The 25,941-nt window shown below is 39.8% G+C and overlaps 1 protein-coding gene across 1 annotated transcript; it reads left to right on the forward strand.

The window, feature by feature from the left end:
- Positions 1–311: 311 nt before the first annotated feature.
- LOC139475762 (uncharacterized) lies at positions 312–17,093 on the forward strand. The gene is made up of 10 exons (XM_071258963.1): positions 312–360; positions 7,075–7,335; positions 7,722–7,736; positions 8,777–9,012; positions 10,225–10,384; positions 11,897–12,004; positions 13,037–13,172; positions 14,152–14,279; positions 14,828–15,074; positions 16,892–17,093. The coding sequence occupies exons 1-10, from the start codon at positions 312–314 to the stop codon at positions 17,049–17,051; spliced, it is 1,500 nt and encodes a 499-aa protein (XP_071115064.1). The 3' UTR covers positions 17,052–17,093.
- The last annotated feature ends 8,848 nt before the right edge of the window (positions 17,094–25,941 follow it).

Genomic DNA, 25,941 nt, shown 5'->3' on the forward strand with positions numbered 1-25,941 from the left:
CTGGCAACGTGTTCAGTGTGTTGTTAAGTGATTGAATTTTTTTCTTCAAATTCTCTCGTAGCACGTCTGTCTGAAAGAATAACACTCTCGTTTCACCGGGACCACCATATCCTAATGATATACTAATAAGTAATAACGTCATACACACCCACCCAACATCACAGTATATTACTAAAACAACACTTATGGGCTTGGATTTCACTGGCGCAATCGTTATCAATGGAGGTTGATTGGATACCACCAGTTCAGTGGGGTAGTATGTAGGGTATATATACCCTCTTGTCATTGCGATCTGACATCAATAGACGACCATGGCGTACGTACCCGCCCTGTTGGCTCTGCTCTTGATGGCCACGTCATGTAAGTGTTGTCAGCTATTCTCCAAAGGCGAATAATTTAATTATAATGACAGCTGTTTCTTTATTGGATGAGTCAGTTGGTTTAACATTAAGTTACACTGGTTATACGGTACATCCGACCAGGACAGGTATTAAATCTTCCACTTTTAGGAAAGTCGTAAAGTTAGGGTCATTCTCTTCGAGGATCTGGGATTCGATATCACCAATCAAAATAAGGCTTACATGAGCATATGCAACGATACTGGGGAAAATAAAAAAGTACGTGAATAAGGATTATGGGACCGGGAAGTATATTGTATGAATAAATAGAGGTTATCACGCGAGTGTGTTTGGGGATGGTAAATATCCTGCATTAGGAATAAACATTGTATTTAGCGAGCCTTGGCGAGCTAAATACATAGTGTTTATTCCTAATGCAGGATATTTACCATCCCCAAACACACAAGCGTGATAACCTCTTTATCATATAATGTCATTCTTTAATTCTGTGTTTCAAAATCGCTTTCCCTCTCTCACAAACATTACCGAAACATTGCGAGTTTTCCTGGAATGCGCGCATTAATATTTATTAGGTCACAGGGTAAGTGATGTGTCAGTCGGACAGTGACAGTAGCCAGTATAGTTACAACTAAAATCTGTTTCTTATACAGTGGCGAAGCAACATATACGCAAAACAACAGTTGTTTTAAATTGCCTTTCGCGGCAATCCATCGGTCTATTCGCTAGAGTAACTGCCCTTTGTGAAAGGGAAACTACTCTAAACCTAGTCTATGAGACGTCACGGCCACAGTCAGATGTTGTTGACAGTCGGTCTGTTCTGTCATAACGTTAAGAAGTGTAGTCAGATGTACACACGGCGACAAAACGAAACAAGGTAACAATTCAAACATATTTCGTCCAAATTCAACTATTTTAATTTGGGGAGAAGGTTTCAAGCCGCAGAGGTCTAAAAGCACAGATATGGCTACTGATCCCGCTTGGCTCGGCCTCGTGCCCTCGCAAAATTGTTTCGAAATTTATATCTCCAAAGTTGCCAAAACTTATAAAATGCCTTAGCTACGTCACAGTAAGACACTGATTTTCAGAATGTTAGACTGTTTTTTTGATAATGATAGCAATTATCCCTGTAGTTTATCCAGATTCCCGATGGTTAATTCTGACTCGATCGCCGAATGACGAGGGCGACGCCATGTTTGTTTATAAACAGTGAAAGTAGTCCTACTTGACCTTTGATATTTGCATCTCTATCCGCATATGACCCCAACGGATATCGTTTTTATCCGTTGGCTTTATCCTGTCGAGAAACCTACCCATTATATGATAAACACTCATACTAAGCTATGTAGAACGGTATTTTGAGAGTCGGAAACAAATATTCGACATTACCCACAGGGGCACGTTTAAGGTAAAATGTTCGGTATATTCTCACTTTGAGTTATGGGTTTTGCTTCATGTGGATTGCAATTGGCAGTTTTTTTATACGCCAGTATTGTTTCATTGTTTGCGAAAGCGTTCATATCTGGTTGGAATTCTCAGGGACCATCAATATTGCTTGCCGCTAATAAAATTGTACTCGTTTTATATCTTAATTTAATTTAGTATCATCAGGGTCTGGTTAGGCTGATCATCAGATCAGGGCCCTTGCATACAGCGTAAAGATAAACCATTCGTAGAATTATGGGTTGTGCATTTTCACAAGTGCATCTAATTTCTACATTTTTTTGCACAATGATGTATTATTGCATCTGTTTTACTTGATAGACTGCACGTTCAGAATGACCTGAGAATTCCTGGCTGAGACACAAATATAAGGAAAACTACATTATATTTTAACTCACACACTCACTCCACTGCACATTGACCATGGCCGGTTTGCAATCATTGTACAGACAACCCCACGACCCTGTATATTCTAAAAGGGAGTGTAGGACGAATGTTCAGGGTTATATGCCGTGTTTCCTTGCCACCAGACCCGAGCATGCTATCTACGACACACAGATTGAACCTTACATCCGAACAAAAGATCTTCCCCAATGTTCTAAAGATCCAGCCACGTCAAACTCCAGGCTAAACTGCGTTCATGTCCTGACAATTCATGACGCTTTATCATGCTTGATTAACCTCAAACCTGCTGATTAAAGTTGGTTCTTCAATGTCGGTGATGACAATTCCCTGTGGGTCATCCAGTATCCTTTCAAATAGTAGCCTCACATTTGTCAGACAGCTTATACCAGGATTAGTCAAGGTTGGTTAGTCAAGCAATAGTTACCTGTTTACTTTTCATTAGAGTGGAACAGACCAGAAAACACACATTTTGAGGAATTTTCAGGATTGGTAAATTATGCCCTTATAGTCCTGAAATCATACCAGAAATCACACTTTTTGACGTATTCATTACATTATTGCAATATTGCTACATGCACAATACACACTATTCACACTTCAGTGCAATGGCCGTTTTCAGCTCAGCTTTAGCAAATGTTCAACAGCATCCAAGAGTTCAAGAGGTGTCTTCTGCCTACTGACCAGCTTCTCTTTGAGACGCACCGGCCTCTCCTCTGACTCTCTGTAGACCTTCTTCCTGGGTGGGGGAGTAGCACCAAAGTCTATCTGTGTCAGCTTGGCTTCCGACTTCTCAATGGCTTGAAGCAAGTCCACAAATCTGTACAGGTTGAGATGCTGATGTGGAAGACTGCGGTTGACATGAGCATGAAAATGTCTGCTGTTGAGAATTCACTTTCGATCGCTCGAATGGCCGCCATCTCAAAATCTGTCTGTACGGTAGCTGGTTAGAAGGGTCGGTTGAGAGTCTGGTCTACCTCTGCTTTAGCAAAGTGAAGAATCTGGCGTATGTCGACGTTGTCTGTTGGGCAGCAGGGCGAAGACAAGTGGGTACATGGTTAAACTCAGGTCATGGAGAAGTTTAATCTATTTAAATATTCTACCTAACATTGTATTTAACATTGTTTGTTAATCTTCACTGAGTTTCTTGTATTCTATATCACTGGAAAAAAATTCTCTCAATCTTTTGCAAATAAAACACATGCAACCCGACGCAGCTCAAAAGCAACTTATAAACACAATCATAATTTGCTTAATCTGTATCACTTAATGAGTTGGAGTAGCATACTCTGCCCACAGTTTGGGAGCAGCTCAGTAATTAGTAGGTAAGACCAGGCAGTTACACTTGTCACACTTGACTGGACTGTCTGTCAACTGGGTCGTCTGACAAATGGGACGTCTGGCAATTAGGAGTGAACCTTTCAAGTAGGTGCTTGTGGCTACAGATTGTAAGCAAGCTAAGGTCGTTACACGAGGCCGCCCAGGCCTTGAACGGTCCTTTACCTGATTACTTTGCTTTCTTTGCCAATCTGCTAATAACCAAATGGTGGTAACCAACAGATTTGAAAGAGATTCTGCATAAATGATTCCTATTATTCGCCGTCAGATGAACTCTAAAGAATTATGTTGATCACGAATTAAGACTACAGTTCAGAATATTTCAAACCTGTGCTTAGTTTCAGCAAATCACGAGTGGCTGGTCTTCCAGTTAAAATGTTTTAACATATTTTTTCAAATATTTCAACAGCTTCAAATTACATAGAGTTAGTTAATTAAGTGCCGAGCAAATGATAGTATACACTTAAAAATTGGATTTAACCCCAAAGTTAAAAACTGTATTCAAACGTTAAAAGGCTTAGAACAGTAGCCGAAACATTGCAAACTTAAGGTCCAAAACACAACCATGATGCCCGTGTCAAATACATTACCATCAGATAACCATTTCGTGTTTGTTTCATTCTTAGCCACCATCAAACATGGAGGTTACTTTGTGTTGCCCAAAAGCTTATAACTAAATCTCAAGTTAGCTGTGAAGGTATATTCTCCTGAATGCAAATGGCATTTAAAACTGATCTTTTTATGTGTCGGTGTCGGTACTTAAACGTAAATACACGTCGAGGTTGGTATGATATGGTTGTAATCGTTTTCTTATCTGTTTTCTTTTATCGAATTCCCTTTGCGCCGGGCGCTACACATTTATTTTCATTGAAAGGCATGTGTGAAGGAGCTCTTTAGCCCTGAAGCACTTATGTAACTGATTTCTTACATAACAACAACTGAAGGTCAACAGACTTTGCGAAAAACCTGCGTCATTCAGCATGACTCGGACGTTTTACGCTTGTTCTGTCAAGAGGTCTTCAAGTATTGACATAACTTGGAGAGCCGAATTCACCAAGCTTGCTGTACACAAAAGTCGTGAATCAGCTGACTCGATTTGTCTTTTCAGTTTAACCAGTTACTTAATATAACAAGTAAGGATAAGATATATTGATGAAAACTTCTTTATTATTACAATTAGAAGCCACGTTTCGATGTAGGTTCTAAAACCGTCATCAAGCAAATAGGGAAGTGTTATAACCTTCACCAAAAGGTCGGTACTGATTGTAATAAAGAAGTTGTTCATCCATATATACTGAACAACAAAAGTTTCTGTGACATAATGCAAAAATATGTTTTATGTTTTTTACCAAATCTGAAACAATTTCGGTTTGCAACAGATAATAGACTCCTGTAAGTGTTCAAATGGTCTATTGCCATACTGACTTCAGAAAATGCGTGATTTCATAAAAAAAAAACCCCATGAACATGGCAAAATGTCAATTTACAAATCAATAGCGTGTGTCGCACAAAGTCCTGTGGGATATCTGTCCATATCTGCTGGAACATGTTTCTAAGTTCCTGGAGTGTCTGTGGAACACATGGTTGACGTCTTAAGCGCCGATCCATCAGGGGAGCGAGCCGGACAAGGATGACATTCACGTTGTTTTGTTGAAGAGAATCCTGAACAAATCGAGCAATATGAGGCCGGACGTTGTCATGTTGAAAGGTAATGCCTGGGCCATGACGACACAAAAACGGTAGAAAAACAGGGCCGATGATCTCTTCGCGGTAGCGCTGTCCTTTGAGATTTCTCTCTACCACTATCAAACGAGTCCTCTGTCTTGCTGTAATCCCACCCCATACTATAACGATGCCGCCCCCGAACCGATCTTCTTCCATGACTCAATGATTGACGTAACGTTCACCTCGACGTCGGTACATTCGAATCCGTCCATCGCTGTGGCTGAGGTTTAAACGAGACAGTGAATAGAACTTGTCCCCGCTGCATGGCCGTCCAGCGTTGACGCTGTCTGTCTACTGTAGACGTGCTTAGCGGCGGTTTCCTGTTAAAATGGGACGTCTGGTGGGTCTACTGGCGACAGTCCCTGCACATATGAGGCGGCGTACGGTTTGTGAAGATATTCGTCGAAGGCCAGGGATGCTTCTTGCAGTCACTGCTGCTGGCTGGAACCGATTTCGTACTTGTGTTGTTCGAATCCAGTTGCCTTGTCGATTATTGGTTACGCTTGGCCTGCCACTCCGAGGATGGTCTCTGACTGCGTTCGTCTGTTGCCAACGTTGCCATAAACACCAAATGGTGTTTCTGTGGACGTTAAATTGTCTTGCAACATCACGTTGACTCGATCCTGCTTCAAGCATACCAATGACTCGCTCATTTTCGGACAGGCGTGGCACTTCGTTATGTTGAATAATTGCGTAATTTTGTTGTTTTTCTGAGTGGTTGTTGACAGCACGATGCTAAACAATGCATATGGAATCCCGTTAACGCACATGTTTTTATACACATTCTTGGGTAGTGAAATGCATGGGGCTTGCATAAAAGTCAACCTTTGCATGGAATGCATGCTTTTCTGTAGCAGTTGCGTTTTTGTGACTTGATTCCATACATGTACTACAATATTGAAAACCAAATTTTACTTGTTTTAAAAATACACTAATATATTGGTGTCACAGGAACTTTTGTTGTTGAGTATATATTACCCTTACTCACAACTACAACTTCTGAATGCCTCTCATAGAGATTTGACACAGTTCTGAGGAACGTGATAATTATGTTCATTCGTTCGGTGCATTCTCGATTCAGAGCAAAATCATTTAATGAGTTGATACATCAAAGATTATAAATTTTGATACCTTATACGTGTACGTACTAGTACTTAAAGCAGGTGGTCTAATGTCATTTTAAAAAAAGATTACGCATATACCTTCATATTGTTGATACCACGACGACAGTTGTGTTGGGAGTTGATGATACTTTATTTCGCGGGTAGGAGTTCTTTACTTAATCGTAAACTGGGAGTGTTTGTTTGTTGTTTGTTTATGTGTTTGTTTGTTGTTTAACGCCGCACTCAGCAATATTTCATCTCAATGACGGCGGTATGTAAATAATGGAGTCTGGACCAGACAATCCAGTGAGTGACATCATAAACATCGATCCACGCAGTTGGGATGCGATGACATGCATCAACCAAGTCACCAAGCCTTACCACCTGATCCCGTTAGTCGCCTCTTGCGACAAGCATAGTCGCCTTTCACGGTAAGCATGGGCTGCGGAAAACCTTTTCTTTCCCGGATCTTAACGAGTCAATTGGAAGTGACGCATGTTTCATCATGCAGTGTAGTGACACCGATCCTTGTTATGTTATGTGTGAGCTCGTGTATTGTGCAAATAGACGTTGCATGTATGTATGGAATTCTTGCCAGATGACTTCGTTTGCAGTTATAATTCAGTTGCCAATGTCTCGTCTTTGAACAGGTTTGTCACATGAACATTAATATTAAGATATCACTTCTAATATTCTTTGCCCTGCAGATGTTAACGCCCGGACTGCCTGCAGCGTTCGGCGTGACGCGGCGTGTGTGGCGGCCGTGAGGTCCCTCCTCACCAACCCTTCGGCCTTCTGGTATGGGACGAGGTACGCGACGGACTGCCCAGTTGGCAAAGTGAGCTCTTTGTGTAGAAATACAAAACGATCCGAAAAAACCCTCCTGTCCCGAATTTTTGGAGATGGCGCCACCGACTCCAGCGGGCTAGCCTTCATCGTCAACGTCACGTACAGCCCTACACTTCCAGGTAAGCGACACCTTCACTATGACGGCGTTTTCCCTTTCATTCTACGAATTCAGAAGGAAATAAAGTAAATTTTGTAGATTCGAATCACAAATTGTGAGAACATGATTGTTTTGTACATGTAGTGATACGGCTTGGGACAACGATATCCTGGATGGAATCCTACTCCGTTTGATTCCAACTAACACATGACCTTAGATGAAGAGAGGAAACAATAATGTGAGGGAGACGAAGACACTCTTGTGTTCTATTACATGTATGTATATAGTGGCAAGTGCTAGCACAGGTGACACAGGCCTATTTAGAATTGACATCAATACTCTGCGCGCAAAATAGTGTCAGATCAACAATTTACAACACATACTATATGTCATTTATGTTATTTTCAGCTGATGGATCTGACCGTGAGTATATCCCATATTCACAACTCCTATACATATTCAGTCACAGTTATTATTTCACATTACTATTTATTAGCTATTTTATTGTATCTACAATTCATTTATCAATAACACTAATTCGATTTTAAGATAACAGTAAATGAATTAATGCTATTTGAATAATGTTGTGCTAACTTAAAATGCATTACGTATAAAAAACAAAATTGTGATATAACAAAATCACAAGTATTTTTTAAATAAATTGGGTTGAGTGATGTCAATCATTCATTTTATATTTATTATGATCACGATGGTGATGCTGATGAAGTGTAATACTAACGCGCTATTTTTCATACATAAAATGTATGCGCAAAGTGCTTCACCACAGTGATGTAAATAATGCAATTTACAATATTTGCATTATTCACAAGAGGTAGGAGATTAAATGTTAACACATCGTGAACCACCTTACAGATGCAACATATTGTAAGCGCAGTAATAGTAATTTGGTAGGACTATGTGAAGCATTCACTGGCTGGAAACGTCGTAGTACTTTCGGATTAAATCACTTTCTTAAAATAGTTCAAGAATGATGGCAGTGAAGTTAGCGAGAGTTCATTCAAGTGAATTGCCGATTTCACGTTCCTGATGGCGATAGTAGGTGTTTGTGATTTTTTGTCTTCTTATAATTCATCTGGTGCTAATTGTGTAGCAATATGATAACCCTTTTATAAATGTTGCAAAACATGGTGAAATCGCACCGACAATCATATTTTGACGTTTCATATTTGATCTTCAAAATTACTTAAAAGTGACAAATCATGCGTTTCTTTCATTTGATTGTACAGTAAACTACGATTATAACGAACTCAAAGGGACCACTAATGTTAGTTCGTTATAACCGCAGTTCGTTATAAGCATACATACAGCATATATACAGCAAATGGACTGGATCAAAACACATTTGGTTATATCCGTCAGTTCGTTATAAGCATGTTTGTTATAAACGTAGTTTACTGTATGACATTCGGTCATAAGTACGCGCCTGTCTTTGTTAATAAAAGGAACATACAGCGGCTGTGGAAGGATAGTGGACGTACCGTTGAAAGGACCACACGATTTCGTCGTCGACCCCCTCGGCAAGTACGTCTATCCCCCTTACGACCTGCGCGAGGAGCCGGACGTGACGTGGCCAGCGGAGAAGAACTCCCTCTACACTGTCATTATGTATGACCCCGCCCCGTTCTACGTGCATGCGTTATACGTCAACGTCGCCGGCGGCAGACTACAGAATGGAGACGTGGGTGACGTTTTCTCTATACAAGACAAACTGCCGGAATGTTAGGCAAAGAAAAATACATGTATAACCTTGAAAATTAGATTTGACCCAAACATTACAAACGTTATCAAAGCGTTACTAGGCTGAAAATAGTCGCCGAAACGCTGCAAACGTAAGTTCCAAATCACAAATACATCACCATCGAATTTCTGGTTTCATATATCGCCACCATCAAACATGGGTGTACACCTTCTATAGGCCTGCAGTGTTTATACGTAACTGAAAATCTCAGAATGCACCATGACATAACATGAATTTTTATTTTAACACGTTTTAAGTATTTCTTCTTTTTTTTAAAATAAACATGAAGATTCAGTCTCTAATCGGCAAGGGGGCACAGTTGTCCCAGTCATCTAACGTATATGCCTGCAAAGTTGCGTCACTAAATATATGTCAAGCCGGTGTCCGTTGAGCCATGGTTCGAATCCCAGATTCGACCTGATTATGGTGCATTATTTCTCAACACCATACTCTTCCCCTTGTGGGGGCGGTCAGGTAGCCTAGTGGTTAAAGCGTTCGCTCGTCACGCCGAAGACCCGGGTTCAATTCCCGACATGGGTGCAATGTGTGAAGCCCATTTCTGGTGTCCGTGATATTGCTGGAATATTGCTAAAACCGGTGTAAAACCATACTCACTCACCCACTTCCCATGTGTTTCACAAAAGTTATAAAATATCTCGATGAATCGTGCGGAAGACGACGTCGTGTTCGCATGTTTGTTTATTGTTTACACGTCTTTAATCCTCTCCCTTTTACAACTCCAAATATTTCTCAAGGCGTTTTCGCTATTATCTGGTCTCCAAAGACCACCGTCATAGAGCTGGAATATTGCTGAGTGCGGCGTTCAACAACAAACAAACGAACAATCTAACAAATCCCAAGTATTCCAAAAGGCGTTGTCGCTATCATCACGTTACTAACAACCTCTAACTGGTATTAAAGGAAATCGAAAGAGTATGACATCAGCGTGTTATTTTTAGCGTTACTGGAATTTTCCACACATACGCTCCAATAATTAGCACGTGGGTGTTGAAAAAACTAAATAGGTGACAGTGGAGTTCCCACAAGGGAATTTCACTGTGACGTATACAGATCACGTATTACTTTAGATCTTAGTCTGGGGTATCGCTCCATGAGGTCCTTGAATAATAACCTACAGATACTTCGTTCCAGACTGTATTTAACTACTTTGGGCCTGGAAACCCGGTGGATCGGGACAACCCTTACATCTGGCTCGTGTTTAAGCAACAGAAATCAGTGGACGCCTCAAAGATTGCTCCCGCCCGAAACAACATCTACGTGCAGAACCTTGTATCTCAGCTGGATCTCTCAAGTAAGAATTACGTTTAAGAAGATTAGTTACACTTTATTTTCCGATTATAAGGGGGCACGGGTGGCCCAGTCGTCTAAAGTGCCGCGATTCGCTGTGCAGAGTTGCGTCCCTTGGGCACGTCAGAAACCTATGATTGTGGGTTTGAATCCCGGTTTGCTCCGATTATGTTTCCAGGTTTGTCAGCACCATACCCATGCTCGTGGGTTTCACCGAAGTGGTAAACGTGTGAGACCTGCATCACTTCGGGCTTTCCTCCCACATTAAGCTGACACGCCGAGTAGTAAATGGAATACTGTTAAAAGCGACGTAAAACCCAACTCACTACCTCACTCACTCACTCCGAATATAGAATATCATCAAGGACCGTAATAAATCTGTCAGCTTGTGCAACAGTCACATGTCTTTAGTTGATACGCGAAGATGCATGATTTTACAGTTAACTTCGTATTAATCGTATTTTGAGAAAAATACGGTTATAACGAAATAATTTAAGGTGCCGAGCTGTTAATTGGTTAAAACTTAATTGGTTTGGTCACAATGAGTTTTTTTTTAGTTTTCTGTCCACAATATAGATTATTTTATTTCAAACCAGAAGTAATGTATTTTGCACACGTTATTTGAAGAATATCGCCTTACATGTAACGATTATGTTAAAATTTTCTTGGCAAAAAAATGATTTTTTTTTTTTTTTGGGGGGGGGGGGGGGGGGGGGGGGGGAAGCTGCATCAAACATTACTCACTCTCTCGCCTTTTTCCGACATTTAGAACTGTGCACCAGGGCGGTGACTCATCCAAGTGGTTCAAGCTTTTGTTTTTCGCAACGTAATGATGTTCGACTGATGTAATATTGCTAATAGCGTGGTAAAAGAATACTCTATGAAGATCTCCAGATACAAATACGAATGTAACAACAATGTTTGTTTTGTTTTGTTTGTTTGTTGTTTAACGCCGCACTCAGCATTATTTCAGCTATTTAACGGCGGTCTGTAAATAATCGACAATGGACCAGACAATCCAGTGATCACGAGCATCGATCCACACAACTGGTATACGATGCATCAACCAAGTCAGCGATTCTGACCACCCGATCCCGTTAGTCGCATAGTCACCTTTTACGGCAAGCATAGTCAAAACGATGTACATATTTACCTAATGTAGCATTTTCAGCTTGCGTGCCTGTATGTTTTTACAGATCGTTATTTACTGTGCGAAGACATGCAAAAATGTGCAAGGCCTCACTTGATTGTAACTTAAACATGAAACACTGTTGTGGGACGCACTTGGGGGATCAGATGGACAGATGCAAAAAACAAGTCACCAGCAACAGGTTCTTTAAGCACAATTATCAGCCATTGATTTAAAACTACCCAATTGACTGGACCAAAGAGATTACCTGAAGGAAGACTTCAATACTCTTAAGCTCAAACACTTACCCGGAGCCTAGGACTCACTCTCTATTGTGCACACACATTTGGTTAAAGCTATACATATACCTTTTGTTCATGGTTACAGCCAAGTCGTATGGCATCAACATTATCATGACCAACACGGATGAGTACACCGCAGCCTTCATCCGGTCGGTTAATTTCCTGAACAGATGTCCAGTCTATTATGGGAAGTGTAAGTTGTACAAAAAATATATCCTTAAAAAGTTTCAATTATTTTCCTTAATACTCCAAATAGTTAATAGTAAATATTCTATTCTGTTAAATTGATTCGATTCATTATGGAATGACACATGCAATGTATGAAAATCTGCAACCCATCATGACGAACCAGTAGCTCTCTAAGTGTCCTATCCTCAGGCTTCACACAACAAAGGGTATACGAGTGTGAGTGTTTGAGCATGGAGCTCGGATCAATATTTAAACACTACGTTTTAATGCTTATAAAGATTAAGCAATGTTGTCAGCTGAGAAATTCCCAATTTTAACAAAAAGAGCTTGTATATTATTTTTTCAAAAACACATCCGCCTTTTAAACAATCCCTGAAAACATGTTGCTGAATATTATTCCCACTGATATACCTATGTATCTACATATTTTTCAATATAGATTTTACGACATAAGCTGCAACACTTTGGGAATAATCTGTAATATTTTCAGTTTGCTTACCATCGGTATTCATGTTTGTCCTCTTACTTTATGTTGCCTGCTGTCTCAGTTTAATAATGTAAAATGAATTCCTGTAAAGTTAAACTGATAAAGTATTGTATTGTGTTTAAAACCTACTAGCTTGTGAAATAGGGTGAGAAGTTCATTCTCAGCTCCCTGAGGAGTTTACAAGCTAGGCTATCTACGAGGCACTAGAAGGTTGACAGTCACATTACCATCTCATCCATGTATCCTAACGGGTACCCATTCACTGCTGTACCCATATCTAGCAGCAAACGATTGTTGCCCTAAAAACACAATAAAGTGTTAACTTCACACAGAAGACACTAAAAATACTGTGTAGTTCTATCGACTGGGAATGGGACAAATACCTCTTTGACAGATTCCTGATGCGGATGAAATATTCCCAATATTAGTTGAGCGTTTTGTCATAGGTTGTATGCATTCGCGTTATCATGTCAACGATGGGCACATATTCCTGTAAATATTCACTGAAAAAAGAAATGATCAAATTGTAATAATATGTTTATCATCAAGATTTGAGCAGCTACATCCAGAAAAGAGGTGGGCTCCCGTCACTTCCGGCGCGTCTTGATCTCAGTGTGTCCGTTGACGTCAACTTCCAGGCCCCCCCGATAACTTACACATCGTGCGGAAAACAGTATCACCAAGGGTGGGTACTCTCATGACCCCGCTATAACGTACATATCGTGCGGAATAGTGTATGAAGTGGGTTCTCTCATATCTCGTCTAACGTACACATGGTGCGGAATGGTTTAACACGGAAGGCGGGCACTTTCATATCCCCGCTATAACACATATCATGCGGACAAGTGTATCACAGAAGTTGGCTTTAATTTATTCCCCGTTCACATGCGCCTCTATACATACGTGTGTATATGTGCATACGTGTGTAGAAATACATACGTGAGTTTATCTATCATGTTTATTATTCATGTGTGTATATTTACATCAGGAGATAATTTACATCATGTCTGAAGCAGGTGCAAATGTAAATGTAAATTTGCGCTTTGTTTATATGTTGCAATGTGAACGTTTAGGTCAACGTAAGAGGGTGATCTAATTAATATCTGTTCTTTTGCCAACATGAAACAAATTGTCAACAGTTGCCAACCTTTATGCGTATATACAGAGTTGATTGGACGGTGTTTTCTTTTGGTTTCAATGAGTCAAAACTTTGTGTACAAATTAAATCAAACACATGTTGCTTCGCGCGAAAATTACTCTCTTCCCATTCAACTTTGATTGAAAAAGAACCTGTTTTGTGTTGTAGGTCATGAACAGACTGACGTATATGTGTGCTCTACACAATTTACATACTTTATTCACACACCTAAGTTGATTTTCACATATACGCATTGTAAGTTTACATAAACGCACGTCAGCAAATGTTCTGCATGTGAAGTGGAAAGATTATTTTTATTCAGCATCAAAATCTTTGTATTAGAAATGATCATTTTTCAGTGGTATCTTGGAATAGCATATTGAATCTGACACCGTGACACTAAACAATGACACTATAAGTGCTGATTGGGGACGAAATATACCTTCCTATCTTTTTTGCAGTGGAAGTCTTAATAGCATGTAGGTTTTCGGACTTGAGGTGAAGATGAGGACTTTTTTTGTTCCAGGCGAGGTAACGTCACCTTAGATTATCGGAACACGGGTGACGTACCCACCGTGGAGACTCGGATCTCCCCCAAAGTCAGTCTGGTTCCCCTCGACATCAGCGGTCAACCCCCCTCCGTCACACTGAAAGGTGAGTGAACTCACATTGGGGGTGGCGAGGGGGTGGTCTGGAATGTTTCTGAAGATAATAGGTTTTGCGCACAAAAATGTGCCGAACACATCTAGCAAACGTTCAGAGTATAACTGCCGGGCAAACGAAAATATACACTGACAAATTTGAATTGACCCAAAAATTGCAAACGTTACAAAAAAATTGCAAACCTTACCCAAAAATTACTGCAAAAACACTGCAAACTTAAGGTCCAAAACACAACTTTGATATCCGTGTCAAATGTGTAACCATCGAATAACCATTTTTGTTCGTTTCATTCTTAGCCAAACATGGGTGTGTTCCGTCTTTCGTCCGGCAGTTTATATATTTTGTGTGTTTGCTTTTTTTATCAAACTGATCAAGGTATATGTTGCCTTGACGGATATGATTCGCAGGAAGCATGAATGTTCACTTTGACTTGATACATTTCATCAAACAAAGAAAAGAAGGACACACTAGCGATTTCCTTATATTAGTCTGTTTTACCTCAGTATACACATATTTGAAGATGTGCTTTTTGTTTTCAGACAAGCAGTACACCTTGTTGATGCTAGACCTGACCCCCGAGCTGGGGAAGACAAAACAGGACTCCTACGCTCATTGGATGGTCGTCAACATCCGGGGTACTGACATCAATTCCGGTGATGAGGTATATAATTGGAAAATGCCAATGACGTCAGATTTGAATGAGCTCTTCCTGTTTGCCTTGTTCGAGCAGAGTAAACATGTCAACCCCGCAAAAGCGAGTACTTACGATGGAAACAGCTGTTTCAGGTACGTTAAATCAGAAATAATACCATCATTACCAAGTGTTTATTCCTGGTCAGAAATCGCTCCTCTGTGTGTGTGTGTGTGTGTGTGTGTGTGTGTGTGTGTGTGTGTGTGTGTGTGTGTGTGTGTGTGTGATAAGCTATAAATAGTTGTCTGGACCAGGTAATCCTATGATAATCCACGGTACATAGACGCGCCATCAAACTAGTCATCAAACCTGACTATCCGATCCATTGAGTCGCCTTTTACGATTATTCCCATTGACCAATTCTTACCCAGAATCCCATCGGGTTCCCAATTTAGTCACCTCGAACGACTAGCAATTGAGTGCTTAGGACACATTCTACCCCGGATTCCCATGGGTACTCCATGCTAAAATAAGTACAGAAATGTACATCGGGTGGTTTGGCTGTGTGTTTGACACGATGTACGGACGGCGTGCTTTCAACCCCTGTTTGCCTTTCGAAGCCTTTTCAAAGCTTTGACATGAAGTGAGGAACCCGGTGGTTAAAACATCATTTGTCAATGTACTTCGACTGGTCTGGATGCTGGTTTTATCATCTGACTGGTACTCACATATTTCATGATGAGCAGTAGGAGTGTCACGTGGTAAAGGGTTAGCTCGTCACGCCGAAGGCCCGAGTACAAGGGTTCAACATGTACATTGCTGGCGGAGGAGACACCAAGTCACTGACTCACCGCAATGGTATAGAGGACATAATTAAAGTTGCAGGAACAATTCTTTATTTAGTGAAACCTCACTGACGCGTTATGTTATTTGAGACGATGTTACAGTTTGACCACTGCATAATTATTTTATATTGGTCATAATTTCAATCACATAAAAATCCCACGTTACTCCCATGCGATACCAGTTTGTGTGACGATCTGGCGACATCTCCTTAGAAGGTCACTCTCTATTAGTGAACCATTAGCGAATTTTGACAGCCCATCCAGATTTCTAAAACCATTCCGCTCATCTATTTGAAATCTCGATTCAGAAATGGCGAATTCAGGAAAATGAAAACAGCCGTAGAACACACTTATCCTCTCGAGAGTACACTAATAATATCGGGTGACGATCCCATGAAGCTCAGAAACGACAGGAGGTATTGACAGTACACAACAATCTAATGGCTCCCCCTTCTATTTCTGCTTTGGGAACATGTAGTTTTAGTTCTACTTCGAGACACAGAAATCAGACACGCTCACTCGTTTCGAGAATTTAGAAGCATCGATGCTGATTTGAAAGCAATTGGGAAGTTCACCTGAGATCGTATCGGAGTAATGATGAGAATGACCCTGCTTAACAAGAAAACGTTCTTTAACGGTCAGGATCTGCTACAGCTTTTTCAAGTTCTTTATTTGACATGAATATATATTATCCTTGGTCTTTCATGCCGTGGGGTCTACCAAAGCTGTACAGGTGTACAGCCTCAGTCACCGGGCCTTCCTCTCACGGTACTCCGTCATAAAGCATAAATACTTTAAACACACTCATTGGTCATGTTGACAAGTTTACACCAAATGATATCATTAGATCATTCAGGCCGCTTCTGTGGTCTGCTGCATAGAGCGTCTGTCCGGAGAGCGGAAGGTTGGCCAAGGTGGTTCGATACCCTTGTTACTTGTTACCCTAGTACAAATACCACACACACACATACACGCACGCAGACACGCACACACACACGCACACGCACATACCACACACACAAAACATATATATATATATCTGTGCAATAATCTTGAACGCCACGTTAAACCCCCATTTCACCTCATCACACAACATTCAGTGACATTCACAGCTCTGTTACGTACAGGTGCAGATTTCGGGCCGGCGACTTCATCCGTGACAACAACCTCTCCCTCGTCGGCCTACGACGTATCGCAGTCGTCCCCGACACCTACCAACAGTACTTGGCGGCAAGGACTGACACCACGAACCAAGTGTGCAAGCACTCGCCACCTATTATTGGGTGAAATTATATCTGAACAATGGGTTTAGTGAGGACCTATGTGTGTCTACAAATTTGTGTGCTTTATAAACGAAGTCAGTTAATCATTTCCCTTATCTTTGTCACCAAACCCTCCGGTTCAACAAACTTTTCTGGAATTTGCACTTGAATAAAGAATAGCAAGTAATTTTCGTATCATTGTGTGTGGCAGTTTCCCGACAACGATATGTTAAATCTCATTACAATCAGATACCACAGCACCAAAGATCTGTGGATTTCCCACTACAGGTCACGTCAGAGGGAGCTTTCGCGAAGACTGGCAGACCAATGTTTGTTGTTTAACGCCGACTTCAGCAATATTCCAGCTTTATGACGGCGGTCTGTAAATAGTCAAGTATAGACCAGACAATCCAGTGATTGACATCATGAGCATCAATCTTCGCAATTGGGATACGATGACATCCATCAACCAAGTCAGCGAGCCTAACCACCCGATCCCGAAAGTCGTCTATTACGACAAGCATAGTCGCCTTTTATGGCAAGCACGGGTTGCTGAAGACCTATTTTCCCGGATCTTCACGCGTAATCCGACCAATGAAATTGACTCCACAGGAAGACGACATTAACCAATCAGAAAGCAGCTTCTTCCGAGCTTTATGGCATGCGTTCAGAATGGCTACTTCTATTCCAGATTGCGCTTTAATAACTATTTTGACAAATTTCTCTAAATTTGAAAACTGAACAAAAGAAAATTCTAGAATGTCAAATAGATGGCCAATATTGTATTACAGTATTTCCACTGGCTGTGGTAAGTCTCTTCCACATCAAAGGTTTATCCCATTGAAATCAGTGTTTAGAAAACGCTTTCGGCCTGTCATTTTCGCGATTTCGTAAGCGACACTCTGATTGGTCCGATGCCGGGGACACCAGAAATAAGCTTCACACATTGTACATGGGAATATAGGGAATCGAAACAGGTCCGTCGGCGTGACGAGTGAACACTTTATCCTCTAGGCAACGACTCCGCCCCGTTACGAATAAAGCCTTAGATATTGTGAATGAGTTTGGTTTAGCGCAGCTTTTAACATTATTCCAGTTATATCATGTCAGCTTATTTTGGGAGATCTTACACGTTAACAACTTTGATGAAACCAACGAGCACGGGTATGGTGCTGACAAACCTCGAAACATAATCGGAGTGAACCGGGATTCGAACCCACAATCACTGGTTCCTGGCGTAGCTTTGAGGAACGAGACACTTTGCAGAAAAGGTTATCACTAGCCAATGCTCGCACAAGCTTGCAAGTGCTAACTAAACGATGTGCGGCGTGCCGTGGGATTCGATTTGGGATTCGAACCTACAACCATCTGACCATAAGGCTAAGGGACGCTACTCTGGGATTCTGATGACCGACCGACCAGACTGGTTGAGTGCCATCCAAGATGCACGACTGGTTTGCCTGTCTTAGACTTGATCATTTACAGGATGTCGTGATACAGTTAAATAAAAAAACACCGATACTCAATACAAACAGAGTATCTAAAAAGCCAAAGCACTCTGACGACTTCAGACGATTGTTAATCGGATTCTATAATGTATCATCTGGTATAGATTAGAAACAGACAAGAGTTCAAGACTTAGAAACTCGTATCTAGTTTATCCATCATATACAATTGAAAAATGGACAATACCTTAAAATTAGAAACGATACAAAAACGTTGGGTGTGGGTCCACGCCAACAAATCATCTTGAGGAGTGGCATCCAAGTCTGTACACATTCATTGAGATACTGAAGGTTGAGCAAGATAATACTGCGACCACAATCCAGGTAGTTTGATTCCAACCAAAAAGATTAAGTATCGAAATCTAGCCCTTGACCTTCAGATGGAGGAGAGATGTGGCAGGATGTATATTTTGGGGATTATTTTGAAAGTAGTTTAGTATAAACTTATCCAAAACATAGGTGTTTTAGGATTAGTGTATTTATTAAATAAATTAGTTTACTTAGTCCACTAACACACACCTCAGTTACATAATCTAACATGTGGTGATTGATTCTTTGTGCTAAGGCTACTGCGGTCTCAGTCTAGCCTAATGTTCTCTGCCGGTCAGCTTGGCCTGGTTTTGTATTTCTCGCGTCACATGACATGTGTACTTCACACCTATGTGCACCATTTCTAGTCACAACTCTCACTGGGAAAGGACAGTTCAGTTTGGGGTGAATTAAATATATTTATTATCATTGTACTTAGTTTTCTAATATATATAATGTATTTTAGTACACTCATATTAAGTCATTTATGTTCCATAAGAACAGTGTATCATGTATATGTTATAAACATGAATTATCAGTATATTCATGTTAGTGCAATATATATTTAAATATAGTAAATTGTTACCATTGAGGTGTATGCATAATGAGTGTACTAAATTTAAGCATGTATTGGTACTATTTTATCATGAAAGTCTAGAAAACCAAAACAGTATACATGTATTTGTTGATTTTATCATACATATGAAATACCTAAAAATGTTGATTTTTATACTGCTAGATGAGTTTCACATGCCATGTATACAATGTATGTGATGTTTACCATACCAGTAAGATTCATGTAGTTATATATCATTTATCAGGTCACGTAAGATACTGGATGACTAGTTTTGATGACATCTTGTGGTTTGGCCTCCGTCCCTTAGACGAGGTGAGGGTTACCTCCCTTAGTTATACATATAATTATGTCAACATTTCATGGCATAATTGTCTATACTATTGTAATGTTATATTGTTTAATATAGTATTATTGAATTGCTTTGTACTGTATTTAGTGATATCCTCCTCGCTGAGGAGATATCATCCATAACATGCTTTACCGTACTAAATGTAAAGTAAGTGTTCACATTATATCTTTTTGATTGGTATATCAAACACATGTAATGGAAGTATAATGGCAGTATTCTTTTAATGATCTATTGGTTATGATGTTTGCCTACATTTTGTAAATATTGTGTTTTAGGGTTTCTTCATCACCATCATAACCACTGATTGCACATGTGGACCATCATTGGAATAAATCCGGTTGTAAAAACAGCATGCTTTTGTGTCTCTCCATTACCCTGCATAAGCCTCTGCGACAGAGACAGTTTCCTTTAAACCAGAAACCAGTGAATAATGCTGTTTCACTTTTAGTTGGACTGTGAAATATGTAAATTTTAGATGTGAAGGAGAAAGATATCTATTGCGCATTTTTGTGTCGCAAATCGCATCCGCCGGTCCCCTACAGTGTTTGATATGATCCACCTGGCTTTTAAGAAGTCGATGGGGATTAGAAGTCACCGTTTATTGCACAAAACAGGATATTAGTAATAAAATGCCAGTTACACATTGTTAATTACAATTCTACCATGAATTAGGAATTTACTCGATTGTGATTGGTCAATCAGAAGCTTTTAAATCACAATAAACCCCCTCTGATTGAAACAGCTGGTTTGGCGGCCGCATCACCGCGGAAGCTAATATTCATAGAATAGTACTATTTTCGGTCATTGTCGGTAGGCATGTTTAAATAATTATATCTACAGTTACAGGTTACAAAATGCACAGATGCGGTTTCTACAATATTCAAAGGATGTGTGGCAATACATTTCGTGCAGAAAACACAATTGAAATCTACAAAGGGAATGTATTTGCGTTTTGAAAAACAACAGAGAGCTTGGAATTTGGCGCTTTTCTATATACGTCATATCTTTTGCGTCACAATGACCGATATGACGTCATAATGGTGACGCACGATGTGGAGCGAAAGCCTTGCAAGACTTGCTTTGCTTAGGGATGCCCACCTCATGTCAGCTTACCAAGTTGCGGTGCTTATATGCTTTCAATGCCTGGCATATGTTCGAGTGAAGTATTATGACGTAAACAAGCTGCCTGAGTATATACAGCTCCATATTTTGTTCGGTGATTCCGTAATTCAGATCGATAACCCACTCAAAACACTGGACTGTACCAATGCCGCTTCACTCAGTATATTTGCTAACATCAAAGAGTTTGCGTTTTATTTAGTCATGGTAGAATGGAGATACATGTAAACATGTAAACATACCGCGCTAAATTTAACATTTGAAACCTCACGCTGCGCGTTCGGTTTCAAATTCAATTTAGCGCGGTTAAATCTACAGGTAAACTAGCCCTACATTGAAAACACAGTATGTTTATCTCCTAAGTCTAATTATTCAAAATATCAAGGGCGACGCTTCACACACTGAACAACGTATGCAATCTTATTATTTTTGCAGGATTAACGGAAATAGCAGAAACAGTAAATAAATAGTTGCAGCATATGTATAGTTGTCATGCGTGTGATTTCAGTGTTCATTCTGCGAATATTATGAATATTTATCTATCGGACCTTTATGTAGGAAAATTGATATTTGCAACAAAATCGCAACCATTTTTTCAGTTTAGTTGCCCTTTCAGGATATCTATTTTTCTCTGCAGTCCTATTACTGTCTGTCATCAGCAAACATTAATCACCATAACAATGAAATATCTATTAATTCTTGACAGACAAATGTACCTCTTACACCGGAATCCTGAATCATACCTTAGTCCACAATAAAGAGCGAAAAAAAGAGGGTGCTCAACACACATCCCTGATTGACACCATTCAGTGTTTTAAAAAGATTTGATATAGAACGACAAAAATATTTTGCTGCAGACTGTACTTTTGAATACATATCTTGCATGACAAAAATAGTTTACCATGTTCACCATTCTCTGACATGAAGTACCTCAATACATTATATTTACGACCCGTGAGGATTCCGGGGTAGAATAGGTCTTCAGCAACCAATGCTTGCAGTAAAAGGTGACTTTGCTTGTCGTAAAAGGCGACTAACGGGATCGGGTGGTCAGGCTCGCTGACATGGTTGATGCATGTCATCGTATCCCAATTGCGTGGATCGATGATCATGATGTCAATCACTGGATTGTCTGGTCCAGACTCGATTATTTACAGACCGCCGTCATATAGCTGGAATATTGCTGAGTGCGGCGTTAACAACAAACAAACAAACAAAACATTTTATTTACACAATCAAATACTTTTCTTACGTCTACAAACAAACAGTAAAATCTGCTGTGTATCGTGCTTAAAGCCGGCTTGTGATTCAGGAATTTTTATACAGAAGGCAAACTACGCGAAAATCTACACAATATACCTTGCGCGGTTTCAGCTCTAGCGACAGGGTCATCTCAAGTGTTTAAATAAATATTCAGAGGCAGATTTCCTTAGTCATGACAGAGTTTAAAACTTATCAATATAACGAACACCGTTTTTGCACTAAAGTTAGAAAGTAAATGTTGAAACTTCGCAAGGGCATAACTCTGTTGTGACACTAGTGAAATTAAATTGTTGTATCTCTTAAAGTACCTTAAAGGTAGTTATCGAGTGCTTATCCCAAGTGCTGCTTAATCCCCGTACTATAGGCTTACATTCTAGTGCAATGTGTTACATCACTGGGATTTTCCTAACTGTAGCCATAACACACAATGTCGCGTGCAGAAAGGGAACTACTTTTTTTACGTACTTACGCCACGTGTCAGTTAAGGTCTTCAACTTTTGGCTACCTTGAGCTTCACCACAAAACTGTTTCTGTGTTGACAACGCTTTAAACAGATGGGGGTGTGAATCTCTTACTACTGATGTAAGATCTAATGACAGGTTTATAATCACTGCATCGTATAAGAAGTGGTGTCACAGATTTGTCGAGTGCTACTTTTGCAGCAGCATCAGCCATTGTATTACCCATAATTCTAACATGGCTTGGTAACCAACAAAAGACAATGTCGTATTGGCCAGTAGCAAGGTTATTATGTAGTTCTATGATGTCGAGTAAAAGTGGATGCTGACACGAAGTATTTTTAATAGCCTGAAGACAGGAGAGAGAGTCTGAAAATATTATGAATTCCTTATGTTTAGTCTGTTTATTAATATATTCTAAAGCAGTTAAAATAGCCTTTGATTCAGCTGTATAAATGGTTGAGTTATCAGGTAATCGAGTTGATAAAGTTCTGGATCCAATGATAGAGGCGCTGGCAACAGCATCACCATCCTTGGATCCATCAGTAAAAATAGATTTGTAAGTATCATATTCACTTCTTAACTGATTATATTCTTGGTGATATTGTAGTTGATTATTGTAGTTGATTAGTGTCAGATTTTTTAAGTTTAGATAAGGTAAGATCCACCTGTGGCTTTACCAACTGCCAAGGAGGAGAAGAAAGTAGGCGAAAAGGAGATATATTTTCGAGTTTAATATTTGCAGCATTTATAAAAGGTTTAATTCTTATTCCGAGAGGCGGAATAAGAGATGACTTCTTACTGTACGGATCCTCATAAAGAGGATTAAATACACAATTGTATGCAGTGTTAGACTGATTAGAATATAATCGTGTGATGTACTGCAGAGATAGTTTAATACGGCGTTGTTTAAGTGATGGCTCATCGGCCTCAACATATAGATTGTCAAAGGGAGAGGTTTTGAAAGATCCAAGGCAAAGCCTCAGACCCTGGTCATGTATGGGATCGAGTAATTTAAGGTTACTTTTACAAGCTCCGCCATAGATGATGGAGCCATAATCGAGCTTAGAACGGACAAGTGATCTATATAAGTAAAGGACGGTCGTTTGATCTCCTTCCCACTTGGAATTAGAAACGACCTTCACTAAATCTAGTGCCTTCAGACATTTAGCTTTCAAATATTTAATATGTGGTAAAAACGTAGGGTGATGGTCAAAAGTTATTCCTATAAATTTAGCTTCTTTTACAACTTTAATTGGAGTTCCAGCTAGATGTAAATCTGGGTCCTCATGTGGTTTATATTTTCGACAGAAATGAATGCAATTAGTTTTAGATTTAGAAAACTTAAAGCCGTCGGCTCTGCCCAAACATTGATTTTATTCAGACAAAGTTGCAATTGTCTCTCGATCGTGTGCAGCTTTTTACCTCGACATGATACATTAAAATCGTCAACAAACAAAGACCCGTCAACAGAGTCATTTAAAACCTTAGCTAAACTATTAATTTTTATGCTAAACAACGTTACCGATAATATGCTACCTAGGGACACCTTGATCTTGATCGTAAAAATCAGACATGGTAGATCCCACACGAACCTGGAAATTTCTATCTGTTAAAAACTGATCTACAAAATGAGACAAACGCCCTCTCAAACCCATGTCATAAAGATCTTATAAAATTCCATGTTTCCAGGTGGTATCATACGCTTTTTCTAAATCGAAAAATATTGATACCGCATGTTGTTTATTAATTAAAGCATTTTTCACAAATGTTTCCAGTCTAACCAAATGGTCAACTGTACTTCTATTTTTTTCTAAAACCACACTGAATATTTGTTAAAAGATTATTGGTTTCTAATTGTTTCCGCATCGTGCATTGAAATCACCACACAGGTAGAGACGACCCATATTTTGATATTGACACACTTGCTCGTGCAAAGTCTTGAAAAACAGCTCAGAATCGACGGGGAGCGTTGACCTTTCAGAGGGCAAGTAACATACACATACACAGAAGGTGCATTCACTAGTCCGTGACGAAAACTTCAACCAAGGAATATCGTCTATGGACTGATCGAGAACAGAAACATCAAATACATTCAGAAAGTCCTTCTTTATAAAAAATCCTACCCCTCAAGATCCCCTTTTAGCATTCACATGTCTAGCGGACCTATTTCTGCCATACCACACGTACTCATTAGGACAGGGTAACATAACTAAGGAATGTTTCACAAATTGCAAAAATATCAAAACACAGATTGGCAATAAATAACACTAAGTCTAAAATCAGAATTGTCATTCACTTTCGAGGAGAAACCTCCCACGTTCGAAAAACCTAGTCAGGCACACCTCTAGTCTCTATTTTTAATTTTCCTGGTTGATTTTCACAATTCTCCCGCTTTTAACTGTGAAAAGTTTGTCTTTCCCCATTTCCCTCAAAATTGTTCTCACATTTACGTCGAACTTCCCTTTATCACTGGGAATGTCTAGTTCAATATATACTTTATTGAATTGCTTACTGTCTTTCAGTTTGAACTTGTTCTTCATTACCTGTGCTCGTTGTTCGTTGGACTGTAGACTTGCAACAACAACTTCTGGTCACTTTCTTTGGACTATCTTTCCGCGAAGCCTGAGTCACAAACACATCCTTCAGACGAAGTTCATCTCTAATAAGGCCAATAACTTTGCCTTTAGTGATAGAACTGTCTCTCTGCTCCCTGTCGTCTTCACGAAGGTTTTTGATCACAATATTACACTACATTATCGTCAGGTGTTCCCGCCCTTTTCACAACGTCGGCATACGACGACTGCATCTTGGATATGTTAGATGACAGTTTATCAATTTCGCTCTGAAACTCGGTTCTTACTTTGCTCAATTCGGATTCGACTGTAGATTTGAACTTTTCATCAATAATCTTTTCCAGTCTGTGGTATTCTGCCTTTCAAACTCACTTCGAGTTTTGCGATCTTTTCATTCACAGTCTTAAACATATCTCTCATCAGACGACATACAATGAAATAAATTCATAATATCAGAAGCCTTGCAAAGTTCACTAGACGGATTATCAACGTCATTGTTCTTTTTAATCACACTGTCTGTACAAGGGTATTTGTCCGTGTCATATCGTCTCGCTTCACTGGTCGCCATGACTGACTGTACGTAACCCTCGGCTTCTGTATAGACAGAGTCGTCACGAAGTTTCTTTTCGGCACTGCACTCGTTTTTTTCGTCCAAACTGCGTTTTTGTGTGAATCGGGCTTCATACTTCACTTTAAAACTGCTAAAAACGTACGATCAGTTTATAAAAGACAGTCAAAACTTGATTTTCGTCTTTGTTG

This window comes from Haliotis cracherodii, unplaced genomic scaffold (genome assembly GCF_022045235.1).
Source record: "Haliotis cracherodii isolate W230 unplaced genomic scaffold, xgHalCrac1.p SCAF_3, whole genome shotgun sequence".
Classification (NCBI taxonomy): Eukaryota; Metazoa; Mollusca; class Gastropoda; order Lepetellida; family Haliotidae; genus Haliotis; species Haliotis cracherodii.

Excerpts from the sequence above, each read along its gene's own strand:
- LOC139475762 (XM_071258963.1), top strand. The coding sequence starts at position 312 with ATGGCGTACGTACCCGCCCTGTTGGCTCTGCTCTTGATGGCCACGTCA. Across the intron at positions 13,173-14,151 it reads GGAAAACAGTATCACCAAGG|GCGAGGTAACGTCACCTTAG; the intron begins GTGGGTACTCTC and ends TTTTTGTTCCAG. Across the intron at positions 15,075-16,891 it reads GATGGAAACAGCTGTTTCAG|GTGCAGATTTCGGGCCGGCG; the intron begins GTACGTTAAATC and ends TGTTACGTACAG.